At 32.5% G+C, this 15,044-nt stretch overlaps 1 protein-coding gene across 1 annotated transcript; it reads right to left on the bottom strand.

The window, feature by feature from the left end:
• Window positions 1–272: 272 nt before the first annotated feature.
• On the bottom strand, window positions 273–6,293 carry LOC145569027 (uncharacterized). Its single transcript, XM_081628401.1, has 4 exons — window positions 6,134–6,293; window positions 4,327–4,611; window positions 3,630–3,809; window positions 273–1,174 (listed from the first exon to the last, which is right to left on the bottom strand). Exons 2-4 carry the CDS (start codon window positions 4,507–4,509, stop codon window positions 557–559), a joined length of 981 nt encoding a protein of 326 aa, XP_081484527.1. The 5' UTR covers window positions 4,510–4,611; window positions 6,134–6,293; the 3' UTR covers window positions 273–556.
• Between the last annotated feature and the right edge of the window lie 8,751 nt (window positions 6,294–15,044).

Below are 15,044 nucleotides of genomic sequence, written 5' to 3'. Positions count from 1 at the left end.
TTGAATCCTGTACAACTTTTCAGGACAATGTTCTAGTTTGACATTTGACATGCTTCATGGAGTTAAATTTGATGAAGAATTCAGCTCATCTGTACTCGAAATACGAGTCCTGACTTGTTCACATACGCGTCAATTGAGTTACATTTTTAACCCATCCAAACCTGCACTGTTCAAATGGCTATGTTCTTGTACCTCAGCCTATCTATAAAAACTACGAATTTCGGTAGATCTTCATACTGCCTGTACAAAGTGAATACCTATACGGCTATACATAGCCTTCCATTAAAGGGGCAAAACAAAAGCCAGTACCATATACAACTATAAAAACATTTACAGATGCACCATATACAACTATAAAAACATTTACAGATGCCAACTGCAAAACCTCTTTTCTTCTCAAAGTAGAGAAAGTGGTGGGAGGGGGGGGGGGGTGTTGCACACTGCCTCAATCGACCTTAACAGACTTCCTACACAAGCGATAAGTTATACAGACCTCCTACGAAGGGAACAAAAGACAAGTATTTAATTAAATAATACATGCCTAAAAACCGAGCTACTACAAAGAACCAAGTTCTGACCCTGACCCTGACCCTTGCCCTAGAAAGGTTGAAATGACAGGAGACAACATATGGGCAACCTTCGGCAATGTAGGATAGGAAAGTGTGCCAAGGATAAACCAGTTGACACTTAAAAGTGCAACTGCATCAGCAGCTGGTCTATTTTTTATGGTCGAGAAGAACTGCACTACACTCCTCAAAGACAAGCCCACCACAGTGAACAGAGCCAACACAAGAGGCATGCAAGGGTCTTTAGCTTCCCAAATAATCATTCCAACCAGCAGAGATAACAAGGAGCTAAAAAGACTCTGGGATAGTGCAACCTCCCTTCGCTGATTAAGAGCTGCATCTACATCTACGTTGCTTGAGAAAATCAATGGTGTAAGTGGATCCACAAGCCCTGAAGGATTCATCCCAGTTCGGAGTTGCTCCTTAGTAGCCCTGGGTGTTTGTGGCAACTGTAGGTCTTCTTGCAAGTTGTAATTTCCACTTTTTCTAGAATGCCAAGGACGCTCATCCTTTTCAAGATCAATCGACATTTCCACTTTCCCTGGATCACAGATTCCTTTAGTCTGAACTTCCTTCAGTCTAAGATTCTTGTCTTTCAGGCGAGTCACCTATTAAAAGACGGTTTAATTTATGTTAGCACTAAATTTTGTTTACAGGTTATCTCATTTAAAAACACACTTTTTTTTTGGAATACATACTGGCTTAAAATGTATAACTTTAGCAAATGTTATTCAAAAGTGAGTTCCATTGTCCCAATAATAGAGCAACATGAGCATACAGAAAATAAGTACATGAATGTGAAGTTCATTAGCAAAAGTACTTGGTCACTCTCATAACAATGCTATCTTTAGTTATTGTTTCAGCTAACAAGAAAAATAGGAAGGGTTGCTCAAAAATAGAAAGATAACTACTTTAGCAGTCACTAATTCTAGAGTTGAGGCAGTAAGTCAGCTTAATATGCCTTCTTTTGCCTATGTGGTTACTCTAGAATTCTTCCTGCATCAGCACCCCTATATGAAATGAGAACTATAATAAACTTTTGCCCCTAGGACCTCTCTCTACCATTGGCATTTCGCTCTCCATTCTTCTCCTCTTTTTGCCTCCTATCTTGCTTTTTATTCCTACGGCTTGCAGGATTTTTCCTCTCGGAGAAGTCAGGCATTTTGTTGTAGAGTACAGATGTCTGATTTTTCTATATATTTTGTACTATTCATTAGGATTATAAGTATAAGTAATTAGTTCAGCCTTCATTTTTGGTAACTTGATAACTATAATGTGGAAGCGACTGTTAGTTGCAAATATTAGGGACCCTCTAAGTAAGTCACTGCAATTGATTAGCAACCAATCTTTCGCAAACCAATTGAGCAACTAACATAATTGTAGCAAATTAATCTTCTCTAGTAGTTAAAAACAAATCTAACTTATTAAATCATGCAGAACTTTCTACAAGTGCACATTGTTTTGTAACATGCACATAATCAATACCTGGCAACAGCTATGGATATAAACATTCGAGTATCATACCATTTTAGACCCAAAAGTAGTCTGTACCCCACTATTGGAACATGCACATTTGATAGTCTTCGCTCTACACTTATGGTGCCAGCACTGATAATTGCCTATATCAATATGCTACTTCCGAACATGACAGCCTAAAGGTGTTCAGGTACACTCTTCCAAAAAGGATACAGAAATCATTTTGCTTTCTCATCAGCTCTCAACTCCGATTCTTTTATTTTTAATCTTTTTTAAAACAAATAAATCTGCTTTCCTCCCTTCCACACATTATTGATTAATTACAAAATCCACTTTACTAAATACAGGTAAAATGATCCCATGTCCTAACTCTATAAATTATTTTTTATATCCAATCATACTTCCTTATATAGGTCACCGGTAACAAGTTAACCCTTATGGCCCTATCCCATTAAAAGGCTCCCAAGTGATTGTTCACCCCCACCCCCAAGCTCTCTTACGTAAGACCCACTATTCCATGAACGCCTGTATTTGCCTGACGATGGATATAATACCTAAATAAACATGCTTGTGGTCACGATCCCATCCAAATTTGTTGTAAACCCTCAATTATTTGTAAATCTTGTTAGCACAAACCCTTTTCTAAGTTGTATGAGAGAGGAATAAGAATTGATATTCCAGACCTCATTAGTTATAGTACAAAAGAGATTAGATATGACAAGTGGCAAAGTCACCTGAAAGGACTGCCAAAAATAAATCATCAAGATAGCTCATACGATTCAATTGTCACCATATGCCAGATATAGGACAAAGTTAAAAGGTAAATTTACCACATAAACAGCACAGCTACTATCACCTTTTAATGATATAGCATAACTCTAGTCTACTTCGGTACTTCCTACTCTTTCTCAGCCTCAACCTCCATCACAATAAGGTCGCATCTTAAACAGTGAGCCAGCAATGGTTTAATTGTGAATTGATATTTAGTTATGACACTATCTAATAAAAATGACCCCATCAATCCTTGATTTTTTTTACCCTGTGGGAAATTGTTTCTCTTTTTATGAAAGCCTACTACAGGAAAAAAAATATTTTGTTTACTTGGATGAAATTTACGATGATGTTGGAGTCTCTTGGATGGTAGCAGTAAAATGTGGCTTGGAAATATATATATTTTTTTTTATTGAAAGCTCCTATAGTTTTGAGGATGCTTATTATATTGGATGTAGTATGGTAACTTTGCAATTACAATGACCATTTTTTTTTTTTTTTTTTTGTAAGAAAGAATAATAGATTAATAGATAAGAACAAAACTACCACTTCACCTTGCCCTCGACGAAGCCATTAGCTGCCAAATACGCAAGCAGTCAGCCCCTCCACTAAGGAGTTTATGTCAGAATTTAATAAGATAGTTTAAATCAGATATTTTAGCAGAATTGAAGGTCTAGTAATCTAGAAAAGGCAATTGAAAAAAAATATGTAAAAAACAAGCAACACAGATTATATTAAAGGTGATCAGCATTATACGATAGAGAAGGAAATCTATGACACAAATACATGCAGCTTGTAAAAGAGAGAAATTCTCACCTCTTTCTCAAGGAATTCAATTTTACCAATAGCTTTGTCATGCTCCTCTTCTAAATCAGCCAAAATCGACTCCATTAGATGATGTTCCTTGACAGCTAGCCTCAAATGTCCTGCTAGCTTCTCACTATCCCACGAGAGGCACTCTAGCTCATTTTGCATTTCCTGGAGAAGCCTCTCCATCTGCATCAAAGGCATATTTAGAATAGTTGTCAATCACAAGTTCCCTTCATACCCAAACACACAACAACAACAACAAAATAAATAAATTAATAAAACAACAAAGAAAGAAAGTGAGCAGGTGTAGTAAGAAAAATACATGAAACTACACTTATCAGGCCTTGAAAATTGGTGAAAAAAGTGGAAGGCTTGTATATGAACAAAAGCATCTCAAGTTTTAACAAAAATTTGATTATCATTCTACATATTAACAGCTAACAACCATCACTTGCACCTTTTTTTTTTTATTTTTTATTTTATTTTTTTATCAGCATCATTATAAAGAGTAAATGCTGACGGCTAACTAAACAAAACAACTAATAATGCCTGAACGTGAAACTAGTAATTTTAATGTATAGAGATTAGGAATGATGTCGGACATCCGTTTGCTATTTGACAGATAGAGCATTTTGAGAAATGGGGTACAGCCTGACCAAGAAAACTACAAGACCTAATGAAAGAATGTATGGAGAAGACCTACCACTTTCTCCCTTCGGAGTGCACCTAAAGCTCGTATAGGAAGAGTTGTGATGCTCACAGTCCATAGGATAAATCTCCAGCACATATTTGCGTGCCAGTTAACTATCAGTCCTAGAAGCTGCATCCAAGTAACGATCGATAACCAAAGGCTTCTCATAAAAAGAAAGAACATGAGCTTCAGCATGTAAATTTATGCCAACACAAACAACAGCAGCCAGTACTTGTGATTGGTGTGAATCAATCCCAGCAGCTTTTGAAGCAGGCTCCAAATAACTGTACTACATGTCTGAAAATTTTCTATATTAGTCAAAGGTACAAGTACAAGCTTGGTAGACAGATACATGATTGAAAGGTAGCCACAACTAAAAACAATGATACAAGTACAAACATGGTATAAGTACAAACATGATATAATTAAAGACAGGATACAAATACAACAACGCAACAGAGCACTCATTTTGCTTTACAATGTTATAGTACCAAGAAGTAATCTTCTAGCATGGAAACTGAGCGCCAAATCATTAACAACAAATGAACAGTCATATACTATCACATATCCTGGATGACACTATTCTACTAACGTGAGAGCACAGGAACAAAATCTTTAGAAGTTACCCACATTCTGTCCAGAATTCATGAGACGAGCGAAAGCGTTAATTAAGGCCAATATACAATCATTTACTACTGACTAACAATCTAACTATAATAAACTTCATGATAACATACTCAATTTTGTTCCCACTTCAAAAATTCTGAAAACCGTAACCAACAGCCAAAAACTACGAGAATCACTGGAAATTGCAAATTTGTTACATCCACCTCAAAAGACAAATGATAAAAGATAGCAATTTACTTACATAGTTATATCATACCCAATGTGACACACAATCATGTCAGAATTGGCTACTATATAATTCAAGAAACAGAGTTATTTAATATTTCTCTCATATTTATTCATTCACAAAACATATCGCACTGCACTTTGGCTTAAAAACAAAAGGTGGGACAAAGACTTAGAAACAAACAAATTATCTAAAATAAAAATAGATTTGCTGTATTACAGGGAATCTTAAAACCTTCTAATGTACAGTATAGTAGACTACTCACAAGGTGAAATCTAAAGATGCAGCATTTCAGCATCACTTCAATCCTCAATATAGACACCCTTTTAAAATTCAAAATACTACGATCATAAATCAAAGTAAACTGGCCGCACAAGATAGAACGATATAGGCTCCAACATCCACATGCATTTGAAACATCTAAATCGAACCAGATATACGCAACCTTATCACTAACTTATCAAGTCCTCACTAAACAAACATATAACGGAAATAAGAACATCAAACATAAACCATAAACACAAAATTCTAGCAAACCCAACTGAAATATTTGCACTTTCTGACAATCCCAACTGAAAATTTGCGAGTTCTCACAAACCCAACTGAAATTTTTGCAATTTCTGAAAAACCCAACAGAAATTTTACAATTTCTGAAACACCTAGATGAAAATATCTAATATTTGACAGACCCAGTGGAAATTTTACAATCCTCTGACAAAATCAATCGATATTTTACGGTTTTACCCTATCTGACAGACCCAATTGAAAAAATGCAATATCTAACAGCTTAAATTCTTCAGGATTTTCAGACACCAAATACAAAAATCCAAAAAAGAAAATCCTGGATAAAATTGAACCCAATTAAGCAGACTACAAACACAAAACATGTATAATTGAAGAAATTGAGAAAGAGAACAATAATGAAAATAATTGAATGAAAGTAGAGAAATAATGAAGCGTGATAACCTATGTTGTGTGAGAATGGGGAAGTCGTTCACTTCACTGACAGTTGCAGAAACAAGAGCGGAAGAGAGAGAAGGGTTTAAGAGATGGATGAAGAGGTGGCAACAGCAGTTCGGCCATGGTAGACACGTGTGGAAATTATAAGATGAGAGAGAAAGAAGATAGCGGGAAAATTGATTATATAGCCTGCAAATCTACGCGTCAAACTTAGCATATCATCTTACTTTGCTGCTAGCTGACTCATCCTGATAATTTCCATTCAGATTTTTAAGGAGAAAATACATGAAAATAGTATGCTATGATTTACGAAGTATATTTTAAAGACATGGGCGAACAAAAGAACGTAATACTTCCGTTTCATATTATCTGCAATAATTAGACAAGTGTATTAATGTTAATATAAAACAGAGGTAGTATTAGTGTTTGAAAAAAATATACAATTGTTTGGAAAAGAATGTACATGTGTTTGACAAAAGAATATATTTGTGTTTGACAAAAAATACGGCATTACACAGAACATAAAGTCTTTACAAAAATAACATGATAATACATTAAAAAAAACATGTTATTTTTCGTGGTTAGTCAGGTGGTTAAATGTGTTTGAAAAAGAATTCTATGTTTGACAAAAGAACATGTGTTGTGTTTGATAAAGATAGAGGTGTTTATTGGGCGGGTCGGGCTAAGGTCAAAAAATCAACCCACTTCTCAGGACGGGGCGGGTCGGGCAAATCTTCAAGCCGAAATTTTTGTGCCCAAACCTGCCCAAAATAGTCTGGTCACACGGGTTTTTCGGGTTGGGCCAAAAAAATCAACTAAAAATGTATAAAAACACATTCCCAAATCCATCCAAAAAAATAAATTTTCGGGTCGGGCCAAAAAAAAAATCAACTAAAAAATGCATAAAAACACATTCCCAAACCCGCCCAAAAAAAATTAAATATTTTAGCCGAAAAATTCTACCCTAAACCCGCCCAAAGTCGGGTCAGGTCGGGCCAGCGGGTCGGGCTAACTTTGATCACCATTAGACAAAGAGTATAAAGTCTTTACAAAGAGAACAAGATAATAATACATTAAATAACATGTTTTTTTTTTCATGGCTATTCAGGTTGTCGCTGAATTTAACATTTTTTTTTTACGTACGTATATTATAGAACATATTGTATAATGTAATGAACATATAGTTCAAACTCAAAGAACATAATAATCAAGCTCAAAGAACATAGTTCTTTATAAATGTTATAACGTTCTTTTTTCGTCCATGTTATTTTAAGTATACCTAATGTTATTTTTTGGTGCACCAAGCTCATGGTGCACCAACCACACATTAGAAAATACAAGTTGATCTCGTTTCTGGGATAACGATTAAAACGCTAATACCAATAGTTGTGGTTTTAGATTTTTAAGGTAATCTGCTACTGGTGTTAACGATTTTTCCATGTTTACCCCATCCAAGTAAGGCCTTATATCAATGAGCTCAACAAAGATCTATTGATTTCCAAACCAATTTATTACACAATTGGTCATACTTGTATGAAATTTTAATCGAAATTGAAATTAACATGTACTCTATTTTTATCTAAAATTATATTGTTTGCTCTGTTTCTATTGGATAGATTTAAATAGATTTTATAAGATAAAAAAGTTAGTTGGATAGAATTTTAGGATAAAATTGTTAGTTTATAGTTTTATTTTCGATAAAATACCAATATTTCAGATATACAATTGAATTGTAATTTTATTCAAAAAAATTATTCTATTATAATTCTCAAAAATTATCATATAAATTTATTTTTTGTATCATAATATTTTTTGGAGCGAAGGAATTAGTTCAAAGCGTAAAACATCCATTTATAATATATATTAATCGGTTAAAATATACTTCACAATCTAATAGAATTTTATTACTATGTAGACCTGTCAATTAGGGTCGGGTCATGAATCATCTCGCATTGGGTCAATTCAAGTTATGAATCAAGAAATGTTCAACTCTTGCACAAAGTTTTGGGTTCGGGTCAACCCAACGGGCTTTGAACATTTATTTTATTTTATTTTATTTATTGCTAATTTTTTATTATTTTAATGTATTAAATCGAACATTTCCACCAACAGTATTATTAGTCATTACATGCCTACTAGATAGCAAATCCTCACAAAATCACATCAATTTCTAACTAATTTTGTATCAATGATATTATTTTAAAATTTGACGTATAGCAGATTAAAAATTTATCTTAAAATTCAATAAGCAATCGGGGCATCACACTATAGGCACAAAACTAGTTTATAATAATAAGTATCATAATTTTTAATTTATTATTTTTTAATTTAAATAAATTTTAATTTTGATTCTACTTTAATCATATCATAAACACTATTATCAAATTTTATCTTATAATTTTGTGAACTTATCTTTTATTTTTTTTAATTTTATTTGTGGTTTTGGCGATATAATTTTTTATCAATCTTCACTTTTTCTTATGTGGCGAGTGAACTTTTTAATTCTAAAATAAAATGCAAATCTAATTTTTAATTGGTCAAAATAATACCTTTTCTGATGTGGCGCGCTGAATGCTGTTCAAAAATGCCTATTTTATTTATATATATTAGATTTTTATTGGAATAAAATTATTTTTATTGAGCTAAACTTATTTTTACTTAAATAAAATTATTTTTATTCAATATTATATTTTTAAGGTAATGTAGACAAGACTTAACACTATTATTTTGGCAAAAGACTAGTGCATTCGGTACTCACTTAAAAATTGCAGGATATTGTAATATCCTCATCCTCATTATCATTATTATTGTTGTTGTTTTTGTTGTTGTTCTTGCGGTAGTGGTGATGGTAGATGTTGGCTAGCAAGCACTAGCTATTGTAGTGGTCGTGGGATGAGATGGGAGAGAGAAAGGGTGAAGGGCATATATAAGTCACTTTCACAACAAATATTATTTATTGTCGACAAATCTCCGTAACTCTTTGACATTTTTTTTAGACTTTTGTGCAACATAATTTGACCTTTCCTCCATTTGTTCAAAATCATTTTTCATCTCCCCCACCATCTCCCCCACCACTTTAGATAGTCCCTCTAATTTTACTTTATCGAACTCCATTTTCTACACTTCCAACCTCTTTTTCATTTCTTTTGCAATATCAAACAAATCTTTGGCCATCACCACATCACTTTCAATTATTTCTTCCAACTCGGCTGAAATGCTTTTTATTCCGCAAATGACACTACAATAAATTAATAATTTTGAGTTACTTTTTTGTTAATGAAAATAGAATATATTAATAATCAAGTCACATCCAACAAACCCGTAGTACAGTGTACAATTAACAGCAAAATTGGCTTATACTTAGGCAAAAGAGCTGAACTGAAAGTAAGAAGACTGCAGATAAATAAGCTACATATATTTAAAGCAGTTTGATACAAAAGATTATTTCCATGCACCGTTTGTATAAAACCTTGACAATACCCCTCTTTAACCTCTTCTACTTTGCATCTTGCAAAGTTCTAGCTAAAGTTTTAGTTTGACGTAGTAAAGTAGCAAGAGTACCAACCAAGTCGACAATGTATCCATTAAACATAAAAATTGGATAAGTCATTAATTTAACGTTATTTGTTAATTCATAAATAATTTCTATATAATTTGTTTATGTTATTTGAATCCCTTATAAAAAATTTTAGATTCGCAATTGGAAGAAGCTATACATTGAACCTCGGCTTGAGAATGACAAGATCGAGCTTGATTCTAGCGTTGAGAGATCAAGCTAGAAAAAGCTCGAAAATATTGTGAGACAAAATTTATTAATTATGATTAGAAAAACTTGTTTAAAACGGATACTCTCCAAAATTTGTATCATTTAGAAAAAAAAAATCGAAAATTCGACTTGTATTTAGCGAACGGATGAAAGTTTGTATTATTTTTTTATAATTTTTCCTTAATATTATTATATGTGTCTGTGACAAGAATGTGAGTATGATTAATTTTCTTTGATTAGTATATGATTAGTGCATGAATTCCTGGTACATTATATCGTTGGCAGCATTAGGTTGAATAGTTATATCAATAGAATTAAACATAAGGATAAATTATAATCAAAATCAAAATATCAATCATGTTTGTTGTTGCTCTTTGGCACATATAGAGAGCAAGAAATAACAAGGTTTTTCAATTCATTCAAATATATTATATTTCTTATTGTTGACACATATATGATTATTTGTATTGAGACGGAGTAGATATTAAATCACTCATAATTTGTATATTATCTTTCTCATATTAAATTAATCATCTTTTAAATATTTTAACATATATTTAAAAAATTTAAGTTGGATCGTTTCACCCCTAACTTTGACTTTAGATCCGCTCTGCCCTTCTTATTCCTTTTCCATTTTCTTTTTCCTGCAAAACACCATGCATTAATCAAATTTAATTTTTTTCAATTTCAAAATACCGTAAATTCGAGAAAATTGGGGCAAATCAAAACAAAAACATGATCATCCGAAGAAAATTAAATGCAATAATTAATAATTCGATAGTCTTGATTAATTTCTTCAAAAAAATTGGGGAAAATATAAAATAACAATTAGGTTACTTTCATCGTCACTCAATTTTCCCAGTTAAATGCTTCTACTATATTGCATTTTTTTCCCATGCTAAAGAAATTATAAGTGGTTTAGAGACTGTTTTGAGGAAATTTTAGATTGAATAGATTAAAGAAGAGAGAAGTTTATAGAGAGTTTACAAAATTTAATTAGTTACAGCTATCAATATCAGCCTATCAGGAATCTTTTACAATAAATTTGTGTTTTTTTAGTGTAAAAAATCATTTATGTATTTTCTAGTGTTATTGTGTTACAGATTAAATTTTTCTACTTTTTAATTTCTTTTTTTTTCTTTTTTTTTCTTTATAAATAAAGATATAAAACAATCATAAGGTGACACATAGCAGTAACCGCCTTCAACGGAATGGGGCGGTTGATTAAAGTTCTCGGATCAATAAAGCAAAAACCTCCCAAAATTCGGATTATTAAAAAAAATAAAATAAAATTGAGATTCATAAAAGAATACGCCAAAGTTGAAATTAATAAACTCAATTTTTCCTAAAATTTAATCATAGACTTGTTATTCGAAAGTAAACAGTGACTGTGAATATGATAATGTCATCTAAAAATTCATGCATACAATATATATTACAAATAACAATATAATGTAACCAAAATTGTACTTCATTTGACTAGGCAATGTGCGAATTGATTTCACAACCATAACAAAAAAAAGGCACTATTTATACTAAAAATATTTTTGTAAAATTACAAATTATCCAGGAAATGCAGGGCATGAAACCAGTGCATAAAAAATAAATCATCGTCACAAGGACATAGGACACTTCGGAATTAGTCATTCATCAAGAAACATCAGATGTACATTAGCATACAAAGTTTGCCTGAGATGCAACATGCAATTCTTAGTATGCTCGGCAGCATCTGGTTTACACCAAAATAATCCAACATTAACAGTCATATTTTCACCAAGCCTTAGATAAGTCATGTATTGTGCATATTTTTTAGGGTCTTTTTAGGTAGTTTTCGAGTTTAGATTAGTTGTTCATAACTCATTTTGGCTTAATTTGTTTTGGTTGTGATCATATGATGCTTTTATGGATAGATTCGTTGTTTTTAATGTATTTCAGGATTTAACGAAGCTATTTGAAGGTTTTACAAAGTTACGAATCTTAATCATAGCTTGCAATTCACTTAGAAGACCAATGTTTGAAGTGAAGTCATTTAAAGCTAATCTCCAGCCAGACATTCCCATGTCATACAGAGACATGGGCGTGTCAGTGTGTTTTGAGAAGGCGGAAAGTAGGAATTTGAAGTTTTATTTGAGGCATGCCTATGCCTCGTGTAATACCCTAGAAATTCCTTTTCTTTAAAATACCCGTTTTGCTCTTTTTGAAATAAAAAATAGGAAATTTTAAGACATTGCTGCCACCGTGAAAACGGCTAAGGCAATTATCAAAGATACACAGCGGAAAACTATCTTTAAAAACCATTCAAAACAAGTCAACTTGAAAAGTCAAACCAAACGAAAGTAAATTGAAACCAAAGTCAAACAAAATAAACCTACAACTTGGAACCATTGTACGTAGGCCCTTAATAAAACCGAATTAATATTTAAGAACCTTTGCGTCATTCTCACAAACAAAATATATAATGATCAAAGCAATAAACTACGTCATATGCTTATGGAAACTAAACATGATTCGCTCTTCACTAATGCCCATTATGAATATGCTTCATTGTCTGAAAAGCTCCGCTTTACTTTGTCCCCATTTCTCGCCATTATAAATGGGTCGTCTTAGGGCCAAGATAAAGAAAAGGTCAAACAAACATACAACACACAATCAGCAATGCTGAGTACATATGCGTAAACAGTTCACTAACATGCTTTAATCCTATTAATACACAACTTACCTTGTTGCATCTGCTCACAAGCATACAACACAACCAACAAATAAATAGACAACTAAATTGCTTATTTAATTTGATTACGCATCGAATGAGTTTCCAACCAAATCCTTGCCCCAAATAAATTGAACTAAACTACATCGGGAACTAATCGAGTAGGCAAATGTCACATGAAGTGACGGACGACCTGCACATAATAATAATAAAGGAAAATACAGCGTCCTGTACTCCCAGTAAAAGTTATGGTTAAATAAAACCCCATAACTCCTTCATATGTTCATACTCAAGGTATATACGTTATAAGAGTTTTGGTGCGTAATCTCTTTAACGTTACGTTGTTTACACATTTTAGACTTGGTGATGACTCTTAAACCAGAATACAAATCAACCATAATAAATCATCCAAACAATCAATCATGCCAATTTAATTCTTGAATAATTAGTGACCACAGAATCTTATGTTGAACCCTTTTTAAACTACTTCGGCGTTAAATAACACCTTAAGTATATAAAACACCACAAATCCTATCCCTCGGTGTTTAGAACACCTTAAGTGCACATAGGCACCACAATATATTTTATTCATGTGTACTATGACACTTGATAGCTCCATTCCCATGCTTAAAGCATCATTAAAAATTATATGAACGACAATAAAATTCCCTTTTTATATTCCAAACCAAATTAAACATATAGTTTAATTAAATATGCTCTCAATCATGCCAATAATAAAAGTGTAGTTTATATCCAACATGCCAACATGATTAATTCTATTCATCAACCCATCATAAATAATTCGTACATCATAATTTAATCACCAACATCAATTAAATCACCAATTCCAAATTTCCAATCCATACCTATCATGATACTACCATGGAATTAATTATACAAAGCCTAACATGCTTCTATACACTTAAATTATTATTGAGTACGCGAACCTACCTCGAATATAATCTCAAAATCGCCACAACTAAATAAAGTCATTCACTTGGAAGTCTCCTATAATCCAAAATTACAAAGATATTGTTGACTCGAATGAACAATACAAGAGGGGAGGTGTATTGTATTGTAGAGGAACTAGGGTAATTTTTGCGGAAATATAAAGAAACTTAATAACAACTTAAAGTGTAAAGAGAGATTTTACGTGGAAAACTTCTGGGCCCTAATCAAAAAGAAAAACCACGACCACAAGGGATTTTAAAACTCAACTCTTAATTATAATAGGGCAAACAACTTATTACAAACTAAGACTCTAACTCAAGTTCCTCTACGAACTCAAGTTCCCTTCAACTGATCCCTCAACTAGTTGAACCCTCTCAACTCTCTCTTTCTCCTTGCTTCACTCAAAGCAATTAACACTTTAGAGTTTACTTAAACTCTAACCCAATACAACTCAAGATTAAACTCTAATTCTAAGTATTAAGACACTCAAGGACTCAAGTGGATTAAGACTCTTTTCGAAAACTAGAAAGATTGTAATGCTCAAGTGTATTCTTTTCAACAGAAAACCAAGTCTATTTATAGAGAGGAGAAGATGTAATTTTGTCGTTGCTCATCCTCCACTAAGTCACAACTTCCTTAAAAATAGGAAGTGCAAGTAGTGGGATCTTGGGCAGCAAGCAAACCATACCACTCCTACAATCTTTGAAAGTGTTTACTACTCCCTGATTATTCTCAACCAAATTTGACCAAGTAAAAACACGTACAAAATCCTTTTTCAAAACTGATTTTTCCAAAAGATAAGCTTCAAGATTAAACCAAAAATCTTTGATTTGAGAAAGATATTTAAAAGATATTTTCCAAAATATTTCATAAATAAATATCTAACCAAGGAAATAGAAAATAAAATCTTTTTCATATAAATAAAATCCACTTGACTCCTATTAAATATCAAATTACTTAACATAAATATAAGAAGCCTAAAATACAGAATAAATTAATTAGACTCCTCGAACACTCTTGTGAAGCTTAGACTCTGGAGCTTCAATTCCTCACTCAAGGAACTTGACATCTGATTGTCTTCATTATTCTTCTTATGTGCATTAGCTGTCTTCAAACATAGGTCTATGCTTCTTTCTTACTCTAGATTTTCGTAGCATAAAACTTAGTCCCACTAAGAACCTGTCATCAATCACAACTAAGATAGAAAGTCAAACTGCTATGAATTTGCTTAGTTTCCTTCGAGTCATCATCAAAACTTGGGGTCAACAGATACATTAATACCTATTGAATATAAATTTCCAACAATATATACACTCTTTAAATCACTTATAAACCCTCTAAAACAAGCTGAAAATTAATTTAAAACCCTTACTTTTATTCCCAATTAATGGGTACTTAAAAATCATTTCAAGAAACATAATTATAACTTTTGTATAAAAATTCCAGCTTTATAAAAGGAAAAATTGTGAGGAACTATCCGCTTAATAGGTCAT

This window comes from Chenopodium album, chromosome 11 (assembly GCF_948465745.1).
Source record: "Chenopodium album chromosome 11, dcCheAlbu1.1, whole genome shotgun sequence".
In the NCBI taxonomy this organism is placed as follows: Eukaryota; Viridiplantae; Streptophyta; class Magnoliopsida; order Caryophyllales; family Amaranthaceae; genus Chenopodium; species Chenopodium album.
The sequence above is the reverse complement of the archived record's forward strand: the minus strand, read 5'-3'. Positions and strand labels throughout refer to the sequence as shown.

Coding starts and splice junctions, on each gene's coding strand:
- LOC145569027 (XM_081628401.1), bottom strand. CDS start 4,509: ATGCTGAAGCTCATGTTCTTTCTTTTTATGAGAAGCCTTTGGTTATCG. Junction 3,810..4,326: donor CACTCCGAAGGGAGAAAGTG/GTAGGTCTTCTC, acceptor CCTTTGATGCAG/ATGGAGAGGCTTCTCCAGGA. Junction 1,175..3,629: donor TTGAATTCCTTGAGAAAGAG/GTGAGAATTTCT, acceptor GTCTTTTAATAG/GTGACTCGCCTGAAAGACAA.